The sequence below is a fragment of the Halictus rubicundus genome, chromosome 5, assembly GCF_050948215.1.
Source record: "Halictus rubicundus isolate RS-2024b chromosome 5, iyHalRubi1_principal, whole genome shotgun sequence".
NCBI lineage: Eukaryota > Metazoa > Arthropoda > Insecta > Hymenoptera > Halictidae > Halictus > Halictus rubicundus.
Window position 1 is genome coordinate 11,219,398 of NC_135153.1, and position 18,285 is coordinate 11,237,682.

The window sequence follows — 18,285 nt, forward strand, 5'->3', positions numbered from 1 at the left end:
GACAATTTTTACTTTGCATGAAAATCCGTCTAATTATGACGATTAATAAATCTTCCAGAGAAACAGACATTTTACCAAACACGAAGTCCAACAGAATTGTTTTAAGAAAGAAAGCTATACCGACTCCTGGTACAAACGCAATATCGCATCGATCTGAGCTAGAATTATCTGTCGGACTGATCTATCGTCTCGCTATTATTCATAATTAATTGTCGCGTGATGCTCGAAATCGGCGCAGAACGTTGCGAGCCCCGTCCCCAGTGAAAACGGAAGCGGAAAAGCGGTCAGAACAGAGTTGGAACCATGCCGAAAGTGTCGGTGAGCAAGGCGAAGCCGCCACCAACGAAAATCGACTACTTCTACGGCAATGAAATACTGCCAGACTTCCGAGCTCGGAAGGAAGCCACCCTGAAGGATCTAGAAGCGGTGCCTCCGGATGATCCAACCGAGGTCGGCATGCCAACGATCAATCCGAAGTCTGAAGTCCAGAAATACTTCGTCGAGTTCTGCAGCGGGTCGACTATGCTCGGTTTCAATCACATCGTCGCACCGCACCGACACCCTCTTGAGAAGTAAATCGCTTTGAAAACGTTATCGAATAGCATTCTGTAAGATAGTCGAGACTTTGATTAGGTTCGTGCGAATTATTGGTTCAACTATGCTGTATCCATTCTTAACAGTTTGAGTGCCATGTCTGCCTGAAACGAAAGACGAAATTATTCTAGTACACGTTTTTAAACGAGTTTCTCTGTTATTGTATCGAGTTAACAAATTTGGTTGGTATCTGAAAAACGCAAGAAGTTTGTAACAGTATTCTCATACATCATAACATTTCAATTTCTTTTTTATTCAATGAATCACTCCTACTTTAGGGAACTTTGTGAGGTTGTTGGGTTGGCACTCGAAGTGTTATAGTATTATAGAAAAGATTGAATTTTTTGGAAAGATTGAGTGTTATAGTAGGAAATAGACCAAGTAGGAGACCGCACGAACTTCTTCCTGATGTGTACAAGATGTGTTCAGATATCTGGCTATGGTGTTTGTGGGCATCGCGCTGATGCTGCTGGCGTTTCTGTCGATCACATTTTGGCATCGCTTCCAATACGATGCCACCGTGATCGGTATAGACATCGACCACGACCACTTCGAGGTGATGAAGCCGGCCGTGTTCATCTGTCCTGTGCCGAACATAGAGAAGAGCAAGTTTGCAGAAGCGTTCAAGAAGTAAAGACCTTAATCTCCATCAAGTTAACGGAGCAATCAGTAGACTGCGGATTTAATGCATTCAAAGAATTGAAGAATGGCTCCTGCTTCTCGGGACAGATGTGGACTATTTTCATTTCGCGTAAATATCCGCGGTCTAATGATTAATAGCAATGAGAAAAAAAAAACATGTTAGTATCTTCGCAGCAACAGTATCGAGTACACACCGGAGGCGGAGAAGTTCTTCACCTTCCTGGCGAACGTAAACTACCAGAACATGCGCGAGACGCCGGATTTCGATCTGGTGCCGCCGGAAAAGTGGCTGAAGATCCTCCACGAGATACGGAGGGACATTCCCCAGTTGGCCTTGAAACAGCCCGACCCTTACGGGACTGTAATCATCACTGAGAGAGGCTTATGTTCGGCGAACAGGAACTCGGTCGCAGTCTACTCCACCTACGAGTGAGCACGATACAAATATTTCTCAAGTCTCGCTGTTTTATCCATTTACTTTTCATTTGTCGTAATTACTAGGTACTGGATGAGCAACAATTGGACCGTCGTTCCAGAACCAGAGCACGTGCCGGTCTTCGACTACAACGACGATCGGTCGTCGGAAACGTATACCACGAAGAACGACGCGCTAGTGACGTTTCCATCTTTGCTATAACTAGACTGCGGATTTTGTGCACTTACGGTAAAATTTTACATTGTAGGAAGAATTTCAAATTTAAAAATGCCCATATATTATTTTTCGTCCATCGTAACGAGTAAGGGAACGAGTAAGTAATTGCTATTACTTGCAATCGATGCGGGCCATTTTTATTTTGCATAAAGATCCGCAGGCTAGCTGTAATTTACGATTGTAGATACTCTAGAAAATCTATTTTTCAAACTTTCCTCGTTAGTTCGCCTTGATAGATCCCAGCGAGACCATGTCGTTCAACCAGCCCGTAAAATCGATGAAGCCGAAATTGTTACAACGTCCGATCGTGTCGATGTTCGTCATCAAGACGAAGTCGAACGTGCAGGGGCTGCAGGTGCATCAAAGACGCTGCAAGTTCTCCAGAGACGGTGGCCTGAAAACCTGGCCGATCTACACGTACCACATGTGCATAATCGAGTGCAGGATGCGGAAAATCCAACACCACTGCAAGTGCCGACCGCACTTTGCCAGACCCATAGGTATATACATCGTTGATAAAAGTTCTATGTTGATATTGGAAGGTCGATTTGCTTCCAGATGGAATTGAGATTTGCAACGGGAAACAACTGCGTTGCATCGGGGACATCGTGGACAAGCTTTTCCTGTGGTCCAGCGTGCCGGAATATTGCAACTGCATCCCGCAGTGCAATAGGATCACCTACTTACTCACGGACACCAAACCAAGCGAACTGTATTAGACTTTCTGTATCTTATCACGAAACGTGTCTTTCAAAGAGAAATATTTGACGGCTTTTAAAAATCTTGATCCAACGACGTTATTGTAGTTCGGATAAACTCAGTTATTAAAAGGCCTTCCGGTAGCTAAAGTATTAATAGCGATAAACAAGACTCTTCGACTGTTTCAGGAACGTTCCCACCACTCAATCGTCCATCACCGTGGTCATAGACTTTCCAACTATATTTTTGGTCCGATCCATACTGTACGGCTTCAGCGACTTTCTAAGTAAGTTTTTGTTTCAGACACTAACGAATTATCAAATGAAAAGTGTTTACGCCTCAGGCAGCGTTGGGGGAGCTGCAGGGCTGCTTCTGGGTGCCAGCGTGTTGTCCTTCGTGGAAATAGTCTACTATGCGACGGTGCACGCATACTTTTACGCGAGGCGAGCGAAACAGAGAAAGAAGAAAATTCTCCTCAAAGTTTAGGTTTCGCAGGGGTTGCTTAAAAAATATCGTTTATTTGAAAACAATTCGCCTCTTCCAGGACAGAGAGAACACGATGTAAAATAAATATCATCACATACATACAATTGTACACATGCGACACGTCGCGACCGCACCATGATTGTACATCAATTTACAAGGAGACCATGCAGCAGTCCACAGTCTCTCACAAATATTCTTCCGATATATTTTGATTTCGAGCTCGCACGCGCACCGAGACAATTAACAGGACTAGCTAAAACGACGCTAAAATGTCGCCGAACGGAGCCCCCGGCTCCTTCGCTGCTGCCTCGAACGTTTCCACGAACGCTTTTCTCTGTGTATCCTTGGTCAGCTAGAGAATAAGAGAAATGATCAATAAAAATGATGGTTACATGTTACACCGAATGATCATGTACCTTGTGATAGAAATCCGAAGCAGCAATGCAGAGTATCTTCTTATCCTCGTACTCGTATTTTCCTATTCTCGATTGGACGTACGGGAATCTGAATAGCGCGTTAAGGAAGAGAGAAATTAATAAATTAGGCGACACTTCCGATTGCGAAAGGATACATGGCTCTAAGCCAACGATTCGTGGACGAGCTAATGAAGAAACAGGACAGACACCAGGTCGACATTGTCACTGGCAGGCTCTGGATAAAGTTTGGCAGACTGAATACCACCCAGTCCTGGAGTAGCTCCATCTGGGCACAGGTGCAGGCTCTCTCACAGACCTGCGGCAGTACCATAATTCCTTAGCACACCTCTTCATAGTTACATCAATAATGTAAACGCGGTCATCTGATAATTTCAATATAATATCAGCAACTGTATGTTTCTGGAATTTTTTAAAAATCGATTTTGCAGTAGAATCAATAGAATCTTCACGAATGTTTTCGTAATTTTTCAAATCAAATACGAATGATAGAGTAGTTAGCATGTTAAGCGTAACAAACACAAAACTGTTCAGTAAGATACAAACTTTGAATACAACAGCAGACAGTAATCTAGGGTGAGGCTGCTGCGGGGACAGGAATTCCCCTATAACTTTAGTGAGGATTTCGGACGGCGGGAAGAAGTCCCCTAGAACGGCGGACAGAACCGCGCAGAGCAGCTCCACCTCCATGGTGTGTCCCTTCCTGATTTTGTCGAAAATCGCAGAGGTGCGTTCTATAGAGCGCACCAAAGCTTCCGGCTCCAGGTCCGGCAACGGCTCCTCAACTTCCGGTTGATTCAGCCTATCAGCCGCTTCCGTGTACATGCAGGTCAGCAGCAGCTGCAAAGCTGGTAACGAGAGCATGGGGCTGGGCTGCCTCAACCGATCTATAGCTACCTTGACAATTTGTTCAGCTACTTTGCCTATCACGCTCTTGGTGATCACCAGACGCTCCAAGCCCTGTTGATTCAAACCTTTCGTTAGTCACAACTAGCACTGTCTTTAACGCAACAATTTTCTCTGGTAATAAACACACCCAAAAATATAAAAATTTTTGGCTAATTGTGGATTAACCCTTTACGGACCTGTTTAAAATATTGGAAATATTTTACTCAGAAAGCAAAATTGTGTATCAAAGTTTTCATTTCTGGGAAAAGAATGTATACTGATCTCTTGTTACTGCAACAATTAAATTATTCGTTTGCAACTTTATATATGGCCCTGACGGCGCCAATATGACGACACTCGTCCTCAAAGGGTTAATAGCAACAGCTTGAATTGAGGTCAGCACACCTGCAGGAGAGTCTGGTGTAAGCTGGAGGAGATGTTCTGGGAGGTCAACAGGGTTAGAACCAGTTCTAAAACGGCTGGGGCTTCTGCATCCGGTGGTGTATCCTCCGCATGCTCCAACAGAAAGAACACCAGAGCCCACATCACACCCTGATGCTCCTCGCTTTGACTCAATACGCTAAAGCGAAAATCCAAGTCAGCATTTGAAGCCCTTCATTAAAAAGCCAATGGTCTGATCATGCTACCATTTACCTGTTCGAATCCTGCGCGTCCAGATGTTTCTGGATGTACTCTATCGCTGGAGGATGTATGATGTTCATCGTTTCCTCGCAATTTGTCAGCACAGCGCTTTGTAACAGGTACAGAGATCCATGAAGAGCGGCTACCCTTGCTGGCAGGAAGCCAGACTTCAGATTAATGTCTACTAGACGCTTCACTTTGTCCAGCGTCTCGAAGTCCTGGAATATAGAAGACAGTCGTAGAAAGGGTACAGCTGGATAAAATGTGCCTCCAAACCAAATTGATCTTTTTTCACACCATTCGATAGGAAATCAGCAATTTTAAGTTTCATGAATTAATAATTCTCATGAATTTTTTGCTAGGCAGAATAAAAGAAATAGAGCATAATTCGTTAAAATGTGTTCACCCTATAACTACTCTAGAGGTACCGACTTCAAACTAGCCACAGAGGGTTTTCTTTAGGGGCCCTATCAAATGGAATGATGAAAAATTAATTTGGTTTGGCGGAACATTTTACTTATCCGGCTATACCCCTTCAAAGACATGAGAAACAATCTCGAAGAACGCACCAACGGTGTTAAGACAGCGGCAGCCTTACAGACGGACACGATCAGATACTGATGCAGGATCACGTTCTCCGTGGGGTGGACTTTCGCGATCTCCAGCAAGGTGTCTAGCATCCACTGGTACTGGCCCCTCTCCACGAACAGCTCAGAAATCGCTAGGATAGACTTAACAGTTTCCGTCAGCAGCTGCACAGGTGTATTGAACTGGGGAGAGGTCCAGGACGTGTAGAGCTCCACCAGGAAGCGCAGACAAGAGTCCAGGTCCAACGACGAAGACATCAGCGCGTCGTTCCTCCTGTTCTTCAAGTTCAGAACGGAGACGTTCAATTTATCCTCGTACAAATTGCACAGGGCCCACAGATAGGGCACGGATAGCTGACTATACGAGTAGTTGTTCGAGTTAGATGTCCTCTCCACGTTCCCACGATGGAACACGTGATCCATCCTCAATCCTCCAGTGTTCTCCGAGTCGTTCGTGCACTCGTACCTCCAGGCGAGCATGTCCTGGATCGCGAACAGTTTCTGGGAGCTGACTTTGGTAACAGCGAGTTGAGGGTCCCTTGGATGATGTATCAGAGTGCTAGCCCCAGGGTTGCCAGGGTACGGGAGGTACAGTGTCTGCAACAGCAGCCTGGTGATCGCTTGCACAGCAAGACTGCTCGCTTGTATCAGCGTGGGAATCTCGTCGGAGACGACAGCCTCGTTCTGCGAGAGGTTCAACACGCCCAGAAGAGCCATCCAGATCTCCTCGAACTGCAGCCGGGAGATCCAACCCAGCAGATTGATCCTGTAAATAAACTGCTCGAGAATCTCCACCTCCAGCAGCAGATTCGACTCGGAGGACATCAGCGGGAAGTAGCATTTGGTCGGTCCTCCGCCGACCACGTCCCAATGCTGCCTCCAGACTAACGGCGGCGTCAAGATGTACGAGTTAACCAGCGGCTGCCTGCTCACGCTCACTATCAAGTCCTCGACCGTGTCGAATAGGTATCGCGGAATGCTCTTCGAGACTCCCTCCTTCCGGTACTGTTCCAGCCAGGCGACCAGCGCCGCCATTTTGATGCACGCTTGCGCGAACTCTTTGGTGTCCTCGTCCTCGAGGGCCGGCTGTAAAGCACGAGCATCTATAACCGGCAAAGAGTCGATCGTCGTTAGCAGGTGCTCGACGACTCTCGTCAGGGAAGCCGCGGCGGTACAAACCCACGTGTACCTCGCACTGTCTCCGACGATCTTGCTCGGCCCAGGCTGTTTCAAGACCTCAGAGGCGCAGCTCAGAGCGAGCTCCATGTCCCTCGGCCTCAGCTTCCTCAGCTTCTTCTGGTCCCCGTGAATCATCCAGTGCGTCAGCTCCAGACACAACACCGAGAACTTGGCCAGGTCCTCCTCCGACTTCGGCTCCATCTTCGACAAGTTGTACCTGGCCAACTGCGGCAGGGTCTTCACGAACATCTTCACGGCCGGGATCAGCATGAACAGCACGTCCCAGTACACCGACTCGGATAACAATTCGTCCAACCGAGCCGCGTACTTGAGGCCCTTCGAGTGTCCACTCGGTTGTCGGGGATTGTAGATGTGGTGCGGCTTCGGCATCAGCTCGGTCACACTGCGCACGTGTTCCAACAGACACTGCTTCGCCGCTTTGTACAACGGACTTGCCTCGAACTGCAGCTCTTTCTCGTTTTGCACTGCGTCTAGTTCCACCCTCTGGCACCTCTCGATAGTCGTGCGGGCGCCGAGTACTATACACGGCTTCAGGATCGAGATGTTGAACTCCTTGCAGGAGAGAATGTCCAGACAGTCGTCGAAGTCCAAGTCTTTCAACAACTGGGCTGCTTCAGAAGGACTGTAGCCGGCGTAGGAATTGCAGCAACGCAGCTTCACCTGCGACAGGAACCAGCCGCGGTCCAGTTGGATGCTCTTCACCGTAGACGGATTGAACGGTCTGCATTGGTCCAGCTCTAACGGAGACAAATCGTAGAATTGTACGCCTAGCTTGTTCAGCAAACTGATCAAAGGCCCGTGCTTCTTAGCCAGCTTAGTCACCTGCAGCGTGTCCATGATCTTGATGAAATCGTCCTTCGCCAGCTGGTTCGTTACGTCCGCGGCTCCGGTGGTCAATAAGATCTCCACTCTTCTGCTGGCTATCTTCGCCGCCATTCGGGACAGGGCGAGAAACTTAGTTGACAGGAACCTCGGGATCAAGGTCATCAACACCGCTCCACTCTGCGAGTGATGGGCACCCTCCATGCACTGCAGAAGACGCTTGACAAAGCTGGGCTGCGACAGGTTTGTGCACTTGGTAGCGATGGCCTGTACCAGCAATCCACTTGCGGCCGGGTTCCTGTGGACAGCTGCAGTCAGCAGGTCTCTGACAGGACTCTCGATAGCATTGTTCACTGTGTCTTCAGTATGATTGACCAGCAGCCACGTCAACGGTTCCGCGTCGCTCAGGTTCTCGCACACGTAGTCGCAGAAGAGGATGTTGCCGCCTTTCCTGATGATGTGGATATTGATGTTGCTAGGTCGCTCGATCTTCCTCTCTTCGACGAGAGGCTGCTGGTGCGTGCCTAACACCTTCGACCAGAAGGACATCTCGTTGTAGCCTAGAAGGGTCATTAAGTATGCCCACTGGCACGTCAGCATCGGACACCTGTTCCCGATGCTAAGCATCAGATGATTCAGATCTGCTATCGGCAACTTCTCTTCGTCGGGTATACTGCGACCTTGGATCATCTGCATGGTGGCGTTGGCTACTTTGCAGTGGCTGCCGGACTCGAACATGTGGATGCATAGCTGCAGGAAGAACGCGAACTGCTGGAGCAAGTAACGATCGCTGTCCAAAGACTCGGCGAACGGGACGAACGAGTCGTTGGCCTTGTGATCGATCAGGCCTAGGAAACTGTACACCTTCGAGCCGACCCAGCTGATCACCTTGAAGATGAACCTGGCGAGCACCCTCTCGGGAGGAACGTCAGAGGACTGAATCCCTAAAACATGCAGAGGGTCGACCGTCCGACAGGTCTCTGGCAAAAGAAATGACTGCATCAGGTCCGTCATGTTCGTGTTCAAATCGGATAATCGTGCCAGCATCGATTCCTCTTTCGCGCACGAAATCAGAGATAGTAGAACCACGTTGATCATTCCCAGCCATCGCTTCAACTTCACCGTGGAAGCGTCTAGGGTCTCTTCCGGCGCAACCAGCAAGACTTTTAGTAGAGGATCGACTGGCCTGAAGACCGTGGGCGAAATCGCAGCGAACAGCTTCACCAGAGCCACGTGTGCCCTCTCCGATTCTATCCGGACTCTGCCAGCGGTCAGCATAGGCAATACTGTGTCCATCGTCAGCCTGGACCATCTTCTCCACTTCTCCTCGCCGTTCCCGTCGCCGCTGAACCTAGACTCTGTCAGGCACAACGCCAACAGCTCGATGATCTGATAGTACTCCGCAAGACGTAAAAGCATCGAGATCAATACTTCCCTTGTCGTCTCCAGTTCTCTCTGCTCGACCGGGTTCGAGCTCGCGTTCCTGATCAGAAATACGTCCTCCACGACTGGCGCTAAAGCTGGTATGCAATGAGTGAGAGCTGGTTGCCCGCTCGCCATCAATCCGTCGCACAATTGAATGATCTTTGGGACTCCTATGATTGTCTTCGAGTGGTTCTTCTCGTAGGACAGGTGCACCAAGAAGTTGAAGATCTTCGGCAGAATGTTCTCCGTATGCTGCACGTGACCCTCCTCGATGTACTCGAACTGCTTCAACACGAACCCTATGAATATCCTCTCGGAGTCCAGCAGACAATAGTTCACTCTTAGCTGTACTAGCTGGCTGAGCAACATCAAGACTTGACACTGCAGTGGCACGCTGCTCGTCACCGTGTATTGTTTCAAAGACTTTATCACCATGGGTTCGAATAGGCGAATGAACGAGGCTATGGAGGTCTTCTGGTCCGTCGAGCGGGACAGGTTCTTGAAGATCGAGGAGAACTTTCTATCTCCCTCTCTGCGCAACAGTCCTACCCACCCTGTATCTAGTTCATGTTCACCCCTGCAGTTGTTTCCCATCGATTTAATGGTGTCCGCCATTTGCCTGGCGGGATTCTGGAAGCAATGATTGTAGAACCCTTTGATATCGTCCCTGAGTATAGCGATTCTGTCTATGTTCCTCTGGCCCTCGGATTCGTTCCACTGTGCGTAGACGTTCGTGCTGCAGAGGCACTTGAGCAGCTGCTGCACACACTGGACAGTGGCAGTTGGCGAAAGAACTACGGTAGTTTGTAAATAATACAGTATCTCTTCCGTGATCTGAGCACCCTCGTTGTACGAGACTATTTCTAGGATCTGAGAAAGAACATCCAGCACCGCGTTCAACAGCGACAAGTACATCTCGCTGGCATCGGATTCCAAAGTGACCAGGTAGTTGGAGTGCGCAGCCTTCAGGATGTTGTACATCTTCATGTAATGGGGCGCAGAGGCAAAGGCGCCCATCTGTTCTTTCCCGAATCTCAAGCCACCGAACCGTTCCCCTTTTTCCTTCGACTTCTGCTCGCCCATAATCTTCTTCTTCGGAGACAAGGTTTGCGCGGACGTCAACGTTGTGAGCGTCGTCTTGGCGCTCGGCTGAGCAAGCTGCACGTCGTCGATAATGTGAACGTAGATGTTCAACACCCTGGTCACATGCGTCAGTAGGAGCTCTATCTGCTTATCTTTGATAGTACCCGAGATTTTAGAAGGATCGTGTGGTTTGAAATTACAAAATGCTAGCCCTGAGGCCAGATTGCCAGCGAGTAGAATCAAGTGTCTGTGGGTGGACAAGTCTAGACTAATGAGTGAGGACGAGAGCAATGGAAGGGCTAAAGACAGGAGACCATTGCTGACAGAAGACGGCATCATGTCGCTCGTGAAACTCGATTCGCTGATGTCCAACCGGCTGCCGTTCTTCTTGTGAGACTTCTTCAGTAACGTCTTCGGCAGAATGCAATCCCATCCTCTAATATAGACTGTGACGGTGTACACGTCGCTTAAGTGGAACAGAGCCTCGCAACAACCATACACTAAGTACTTGGATGACTGTACACCGAGGATCTCTGCCAACATGTTCACTACAATGGACAGAGAGTACTCTACGTTCGGATGATACTGTGCCCCATTGCGAAAGTTTAAAGACGCGAACGGCTGGATCGTCGTCTTCACGAACAACTTCTGTTTCTCTTGGCAGGACGACAGCTCTAAGCTGCTTGCGCTCACAGCGCTCAGAAATTGTTCCGTGTACTGTACAGCTTTCCTCGTGATTACATCCTCCTGAGGTTGTTGAAAGTATAGCAGTGGAATACTCCTGGAAAAATGAATTTCAGCAAGGAATCAAATGATTTCGTATGCCGGGCCAGTTCGGACAAACAGGAATCTCTGTTAGAAGGAAAATCTTACTTCACGATAGCGTCGGATGCGGCGTGTCTGATCCTCTGGTCCTGATCGCCTAACAGCGTCACGATGACGTTCATGAAATGTTCTTGGAACATCGATCCGCCAGTTATGTGCTCTACGGTAACGTACGATATCTCGCTCAATAGTTCTACTAATTTCACTTTCACCAAAAAATATGGATTCTTTACTAGCTGAGGTAACGCAGTCAAGACGGTAACCCCGTAATGATTGTCGACGGACTCTAACAACTCCGGCAGACACCGACTGAGCGCGATCAACGTTTGCCGACACGTCGTCGCTGAATCATCTTCTAATCCCTATTTTAAAAATCATTAATCAGACCTCATAAAATAATCATGACCAAAAAGGTCTCAAGTGTTTTACCTCCAGAAGCAACTTGACTAAATTCTCTAAGGACACGCTCCCGTGCATTTTCGTTTTAGCAATCTCCGTCTCGAAACGTTTGAAAGACCCGCCGTGCTGCGTGAACACGGCCTTCAAGAAGGTGCCGATGATCATCGAGATATTGCCCCTAATCTGAGGATCAGGATGATTAGCAAATAATAAGATGTCCGTTATCGTTTGTTCGTTCTCGGAATGAGTCGGTTCTTTGGCGACAGGCATCAACAACAGATTCGGACATAGTTTCAGAATATACGCAAGGCAGTTTAGGGCGAGCGATTTCACGCTCACACGAAAGTACTTGTCCGGCATCACGTGACCAGCGGTACCGGTTAACAGGAAAGAGGACGCCAGATAGCGACAGCAGAATTTCAGAGGCACATCGGGATCGGTGAACGTCCCGATATCCGTCTCCCGCAACGAAAAATCCAAGGAGAGCTTCTTGGGCGAAGAAATAGACGACGCAACGTCCTCCGAGCAATCGTGCTCTTTCGTTTCGCTCTGCGCGACTGAAAAAACTTTCTCTGGCTTTCCTATTTCGCTCCCAACATCGCTACCCTCCTCTACAGCCTCATCTGAAATGTATATCGTAAAGAATACTGCAGAAATGGGTACATTGAATTACTGAAAGTCTCTTACGGTTTATAACACCTATTTTCAGGCTGCTATAGCTGTCTAGCTCTTTCCCTTTCATTTCTATAATATCGGTAGCACAGTCCTTCTGAGTTTGTGCATTCTGCACCGACGTAGGTGCAGCCTCAGAGTCCAGTATCCACTTTTCTATCTTTGGATGTATCTCCGGCATTTCCGAGTCGAGCAAATTCAAAGTGGACTCCAAATTTTGCCCGCAAGTTGTGTTAGTGCTCGAGATACTCATTTGACTCAGGGACAACATCGCGTCGTTTTGGTTCAGCGCTATTCTACTACTCGTTATACCTTGATTCGATAGTAATAAAGATACTAGAGCTCTTGGTGGCGACTTCAAAAGTTGCGCCAATGTTTCTAAAGCGGCGTTTATAACGTTATGATCGGAATGCCATTTTGTGTAGTGCAAACACAGTTCGTAGATCTGTAACAAGCTATCTAATTGCGTGATCTCGTCATCTTGAAGCTCTGCAAGGTTGCACACGTGCGGTAAAATGATTCTCACGCAACCAAATATGCCGATAATTGTAGCTACACCGCCCACATCCTCGCTCGTAGGCACCACAATACCTAAAAGATGCTTTAATACGTAATTCAGAAAGTATTGCGGCTTCCTGCAATTCAAGCATGTTGCTAGAATCATGTTTGCAGCTGCCCTGCGAAATACTGCTTGCACCGAAGACACGTTTTCGAAGAATGCCTTCAGTAGAGTCTGTAAAATGTAAATGCGGATCAGTTTGGAGTTATGGAGAAGGGACATTTACTTTTTTGCGTTACCTTAACATCATTGTCTGTCATAAATGGCCCCAAAGCTTTCGTAATTAAAACTAACGACTGAGACAACGTTTCGATTACAGCTTCCTCGGATCGGTGAGCAATACCTACTATACAGGGTATTAAATTAGACACGTATGCTTTCCCTCTCGTAGGGCGTATCATGTGACTGAGAAGCCCGAATCTCCAGAGGGCAGCTCTTAAAGTCCTAGCTGGTCCATTCTTTTTAATTTCATTGTAAAGTTCTATTTGAACTTTCACGATATTGCTGTCAGTCATTGCCTAGCGGACAACAAAAGTGTTAAAATTTCTACTGGCTGTTGTTGAGCAACATAAACTACGAATATGAGTCATACCCGTATGATCTTGTTCAAAGTTTCATCCGCTATCATTCTGACATTGGATTCATCATCATTGCATAGCAACAGTAATGTTTCTATTGAAAGACTAAGAACCGTAGGAAATTTGGCTGCCGATTTGACACTTGGTGAACACATCCCTTCTGCTATGGTCACGCAACATGCTATCTTGTCTTTCCTTTAATAAGAAATAGGAGAATTATCGATGGTTTCAATTGTTGTTACAGGAGAAATTAGTGAAGAAAAATTTGGTGTACCTTGCGCTCGAATCTGACAGAAGAACGTTCGATTCTTGAGTTGTTTTTAGAGCCTCTATGGCTTTCAGTACGTTGCTTAACGATGTCATTTCTGTTAAAATATATTGCAATCGATTCGTTCTTCACTTTTTACAAAGGAAATTTTGAACGAGCGATATTCTCATAATGTAGGCCGAATTTATGACAGACATATCGAGTATGTGCGAAGCTACATGCTGCTCGGTACCATATTTATTTGTGATTCAAACGTCAAGATGTGAGCTACATATGCTGCTCTCGCAATCTACTGTGCTCACAGGACCATTTTTAATCGCTGGAGAGAACGAGACTTAAACATGGTCGTTTATTGCGTACTCGCCGTTATCTACAACGCGAGTAATTTAAATGTTAGCCCGTTAAAACTCATAAAGAATAGATTAAACATTACAAAACATCGATTAAAATCATTCAATCCATTCTTAAAAGATCTAATAATAAAATTGGGGCATTCAGTCGACTCTTAGTTTCATATTTTCTAGGCTATCTACACATAGAATAAATATTTTCTGTAATGTAGAGAGTGTTTAAAATATCTTAGCATATATATTGTAATTGTAAAAAATAACAAAACCAACATATTAATGCTAATAAATGCGTCAAACATTTTCTTCGCGGTCAAGTCAAATAGTACATCCTGTACATGTTTGGATTAAACGGGACACCCTGTAGAAAGTATAGAGGACTTGCATTATTAAGAACAGTACGCAAGGTTCGTTTGTGAACAGCATTCAAGGCAATAGCATTAGCACGACTCGAATAACAAGTGGGAACGATAATGTTAACAAGAAACACTTAACGAGGAGTGATAAAAAAAAATGGAAAAGTTAACCTATGCTCATCCCTGGAGGGCGGCCATATTATACCGAAATAGATAAGTCGATTACGCAGAGAACTCGAAATTGATCTCGAAACGCGTGTCTATTGTCAGTGACGGGGTAAATTGTACTTGGTCGTGTGTTTCGGAGTTCTGGAATATTTATGAGATTCGACGGTTGCGAGAAGTTTGTTAGGGAAATATATGAACCATCGTCGATGAGTAACGTACACGGAAATTTCGGAGTTCCAATTTGCGAGAACGGACTCCAAGCAAAGCCGATGGCTGAGAGGTGAGCGAGTTTCGGCTTCTTTCACGTCGCACGCTGTCGATTGGACGAGGCCAACGGTGTGCGAAAGATATTGTTTCCTTTTGTTCGACAATCGAGCAAAGTATTCGAGGAGCGGTTCAAATAATTGGCTGGTAGAACGCGCGCGTGCAACATATCGCACAGGTTGCACAAGCACAGTTTTTACAATGTTTTGCATACAGTCCGCTAATCGGTTCCAATCTTTTTTTAACTCACGAACAGCCGTATGGGTGCAGCAACAAAGGTTCGATTTACACGAAAAAAAAATACTGCTAAATACGCTTCTGTATTGCATTAAGCTTGCATTGTTTCTTTTTGTTTTTTTTTTTTGCGACATACATGCACACGGATTATTTTGTTCATTTTTCTACTGTACATATTTAGTTATCGTTACGCTGGTACAGGTACGTTCGTCATGGTGGAATAAATTATTATTTGAAATGGAGTGTTTTTTTTCCTTCAAGTTGATTTTCCATTGCATTCGTTTTTTTCTTTTGCATCGTTCAGGAATGGGTTTGCTTTTAAGTAGGGTTAGATTCCTGAGAACAGTGATATTATCTGGAATTCATTTGCAGATTCCAATATAGCTTCTGGATGTATAAATATGCCAGGGTGTGCAGCGGTTGGCTGCAATAATCGTAGCGAGAAGGGGTATATTATGAAATGTTTTCCACGTGATCCGAAACTGAGGAAAATTTGGCAAGAACGGGTGGCCAGAGCCGATTGGGAACCTTCGAATAACTCATTTCTCTGTCACGTACATTTCGAGCCCCAGGAATGGTCCATCACACAGACTGGAAGGATTAGATTGAGGAAGAACGCTGTCCCTTCTATATTCACAGTAACGTCCACCAGGAAATCACCGAAAAAGAAGACCAAGATCATTAATTTTAAAGAGGAGACCTTGTCTCAAAGCGAATGTAGCGTGGAATGCATGGAAGCTGATACTGAACATTCATCCACGGGACATTTTGAAGAGAAGGACTCCGATTCACAAGATGCTGGTGAATCGTCTGTACAGTCTATTGAAAGTAAGTTAAAGTATATTTCCAAACCTGTAGGAGATAGGGAAGAGAAAAAGAAAAATATCAGTACCGAAAATAATAAGAAAAGCACAATCATGATTACTGAGGATAATCTTACGGACATCATGGATGCTGTAAAGGAGAATAATATTAAGACAGAAGGAAATGATAATGACTTGTTGTCTACATCACCTAGCACCATAGTGAAGAAAGAGGTAAAGCTCGAAGTTATGGATCATAACACATTCGGGGATAGTTACGATGAGATCGAGGAGAAGTTAAAACAGATTTGCGACGGCGGCGGGTCCACTGAAGATGAGAACTATAAGAACATGCAAAAGAATAAGAGCCAGAAAGAAGACGAAGACGTGGAAATAATACACCTATGCTGTGACCTCAATAACGATGAGCATAAGGCCGATGTATCCGTTAATAAGAGCCCCAGTTTTCCATCCAAAAGCAAAGCTGAGCACACGCTCACGGAGAAAGAAGAAAACGTCGAAATAATTTTTGGTATAGAAAGCGAGGACGAGAAAGTATCTCAAACGATACCGAAAGAGAGTAAATTGAACGAGAACGCTGCAGAATGTAACAAAGAAGTTGCAATTAAAGACGAGAAGAAAGTGTTCAACGAAGACATCGAAGAAAACTTCACTAAAGATGAAGTACACGTTATACCAAATATAAGAGCTGCCATGAAACGGAAGAGGAGAACCAGGGAAGAGATAATGAAGTCAATAAAAAAATCAATTAGAAGCACGTCCGATGGGGACATTAACTCGTCAAGCAATAGCGATTTGTCGGACACAGACACAAGAAACGAATCGTCCGTGTTCTCAAGAGGAACTAAGAGTATGAGTAAGACAAACGATATGGATATAGAAACTACCAGATTTGTTATAAAAGTAACTGGCGATCCTGACGATGTAAGCGAAATTATCGAAGAATTGTCGTCTAACACATTAGAAACACAAACTTGTCCTCTGTACAAAAATGAGGAGAACAACGCGTTCGTTACGTCTGTAATAACAGTGATGTCGCAGAAAAATCTTACAGACGTAGCGTTCAGCGATTTAAGTAGCCCTATAAGAAAGGAGGACTATATAGCTGTAAGTAAAAACGAGTCAATCGCAGAGCATTCACCTTACGAAGTGAGAGAATCCTTATCTTTCGATTTTGCACAGACTCCTAAAAAAGGTCAGTCCTCGAGTTTCAGGCACACCTGTTCCGAGGAAGAAAACAAAACTCCGATTAAGTTCCCATCACAGAATTCCACACCTACCGTTCAGGCTCCTCAGGAGAAGAACGATAAATGTGTTGCCTCCGATTGCGGAGAACTTTTGGAGAGAATTCAGATTCAGGAAAATGTGATCGGAAAGTTGATCGACCAACTGATCATTTACAAAGAGATCGAGAACGATATGAGGAATAAGAATCTCGGTCAGGACGTTCAGAATAAAGAGGCCGATTCGAGTCCTAGAATCCTTACAAGATCGAGCAATGCGCAATCTCCGAGTCTCACGAAGAAGGTTTTGGAGTCGAAACAGAGGTTGATAGAGGATTTGTCGAACAGGGTGAATTATTTCGAGGAAGTGAACAAGAAACTGATGAAAACCGTCACGCTGGAGTCGCAGCAGAAGAGGAAGCTCGAGGGGCAGATCAGGCAGAAAGATAATCGAATAAAGGAGCTTAATTGGAAGCTGGAGAAGGCTTCCAAGTACCTGGAGAGGGCAGAGAAGAACACGAATACGTACAGGAGGAAAATGTTGAACATGCAGACTATAATGAGAAGAAGAAAACTTTTAGACGAGAAGATGACCAAGTTTAATGAAATGTTGATCGACAGTTCCAGACAAGAATTCACGGAGAAGGCTTTAGTTATGGCAGCGGATATTAGAAAGAATTGTGGAAGGAGCGGCTACGACAAGCTGCTTTCTTACGGGTTTCCTCTACCGCCATTGCCAGCTCTACGAAAAGGAGTTCTCAACGAAGACGCCATGGATCAACATAAAAGCGATGGGGAAAAAGTAAAAAGCTCTGCTCCAAAGCTGAGCATCAAGGCGGAGAATATACCAAACAATGAATCTGAAGCAGATGGGAAGGATGCACAAGTTCCTGACTCGACTGCGAAAACAAGTGAATTAGATGGGGCAGAAACTGTAACAGGAACGGTGCAAGACATTTTCGAGGAGAATAATGACGGTGACGATTTTAGTACAAACGAACTGAGAGAACATTTCATTCTGCAGTTGAATGCAGTTATGTAGCCATGGTACTGTAGTTTAAGAATAGCCGTCTTTTTTACCATTTTAGAACTAGGAAATAGAAAAATCATGAATATTTAGATAGGTCTCCTTTTATCATTGTACAATACCCATTGTGCACTAATTATATTTATTGTACAATACCATCTCATGCTGTCGCTGAAAATGTAAATATATGTATAAACATTATTAAATGTGTAATATAAAAAAATGAAAATCACCAGACAGTAAATTATGGTATCGAGTTATTGTACACGAGTGTATTAATGTACAGGGTGTCCCACCTATGTCTCGCATGTTTCTGATGTGAAACAAAGTGTTTGTAAACCAAATTATATTGGTGCTCCATTGAGTAGGACTCTCTGTATAATC

The 18,285-nt window shown here is 45.5% G+C and overlaps 3 protein-coding genes across 5 annotated transcripts; 2 read left to right on the forward strand and 1 right to left on the reverse strand.

Annotated features, from left to right (window-relative positions):
- Window positions 1-197: 197 nt before the first annotated feature.
- LOC143354373 (acid-sensing ion channel 1) lies at window positions 198-3,074 on the forward strand. Of its 2 annotated transcripts, XM_076788408.1 has the most exons (8): window positions 199-572; window positions 1,024-1,224; window positions 1,411-1,665; window positions 1,738-1,849; window positions 2,112-2,388; window positions 2,447-2,600; window positions 2,776-2,873; window positions 2,931-3,074. In XM_076788408.1, the coding sequence occupies exons 1-8, from the start codon at window positions 304-306 to the stop codon at window positions 3,071-3,073; spliced, it is 1,509 nt and encodes a 502-aa protein (XP_076644523.1). In that variant the 5' UTR covers window positions 199-303; the 3' UTR covers window position 3,074. The 2 variants fall into 2 exon arrangements, with proteins under 2 accessions (XP_076644522.1, XP_076644523.1); XM_076788407.1 differs by having other exon boundaries at window positions 198-572; window positions 2,776-3,074.
- An 11-nt stretch (window positions 3,075-3,085) lies between these two features.
- Htt (huntingtin) lies at window positions 3,086-13,725 on the reverse strand. The gene is made up of 13 exons (XM_076788404.1): window positions 13,462-13,725; window positions 13,202-13,382; window positions 12,849-13,127; window positions 12,066-12,783; window positions 11,409-12,001; window positions 11,028-11,341; window positions 5,607-10,935; window positions 5,050-5,255; window positions 4,801-4,975; window positions 4,054-4,467; window positions 3,645-3,805; window positions 3,490-3,577; window positions 3,086-3,425 (listed from the first exon to the last, which is right to left on the reverse strand). The coding sequence occupies exons 1-13, from the start codon at window positions 13,548-13,550 to the stop codon at window positions 3,327-3,329; spliced, it is 8,646 nt and encodes a 2,881-aa protein (XP_076644519.1). The 5' UTR covers window positions 13,551-13,725; the 3' UTR covers window positions 3,086-3,326.
- Window positions 13,726-14,204: 479 nt separating this feature from the next.
- On the forward strand, window positions 14,205-18,166 carry LOC143354372 (uncharacterized). 2 transcript variants are annotated; one of them, XM_076788406.1, is made up of 2 exons: window positions 14,205-14,868; window positions 15,200-18,166. In XM_076788406.1, exon 2 carries the CDS (start codon window positions 15,229-15,231, stop codon window positions 17,914-17,916), a length of 2,688 nt encoding a protein of 895 aa, XP_076644521.1. In that variant the 5' UTR covers window positions 14,205-14,868; window positions 15,200-15,228; the 3' UTR covers window positions 17,917-18,166. The 2 variants fall into 2 exon arrangements, with proteins under 2 accessions (XP_076644521.1, XP_076644520.1); XM_076788405.1 differs by having other exon boundaries at window positions 14,207-14,606.
- The last annotated feature ends 119 nt before the right edge of the window (window positions 18,167-18,285 follow it).

Excerpts from the sequence above, each read along its gene's own strand:
- Htt (XM_076788404.1), bottom strand. The coding sequence starts at position 13,550 with ATGACATCGTTAAGCAACGTACTGAAAGCCATAGAGGCTCTAAAAACA. Across the intron at positions 13,128-13,201 it reads CTTTGAACAAGATCATACGG|GCAATGACTGACAGCAATAT; the intron begins GTATGACTCATA and ends GTTGTCCGCTAG. Across the intron at positions 5,256-5,606 it reads CCGCTGTCTTAACACCGTTG|GACTTCGAGACGCTGGACAA; the intron begins GTGCGTTCTTCG and ends TCTATATTCCAG.
- LOC143354372 (XM_076788406.1), top strand. The coding sequence starts at position 15,229 with ATGCCAGGGTGTGCAGCGGTTGGCTGCAATAATCGTAGCGAGAAGGGG.
- LOC143354373 (XM_076788407.1), top strand. The coding sequence starts at position 304 with ATGCCGAAAGTGTCGGTGAGCAAGGCGAAGCCGCCACCAACGAAAATC. Across the intron at positions 1,850-2,111 it reads CCACGAAGAACGACGCGCTA|TTCGCCTTGATAGATCCCAG; the intron begins GTGACGTTTCCA and ends TTTCCTCGTTAG. Across the intron at positions 2,389-2,446 it reads GCACTTTGCCAGACCCATAG|ATGGAATTGAGATTTGCAAC; the intron begins GTATATACATCG and ends ATTTGCTTCCAG.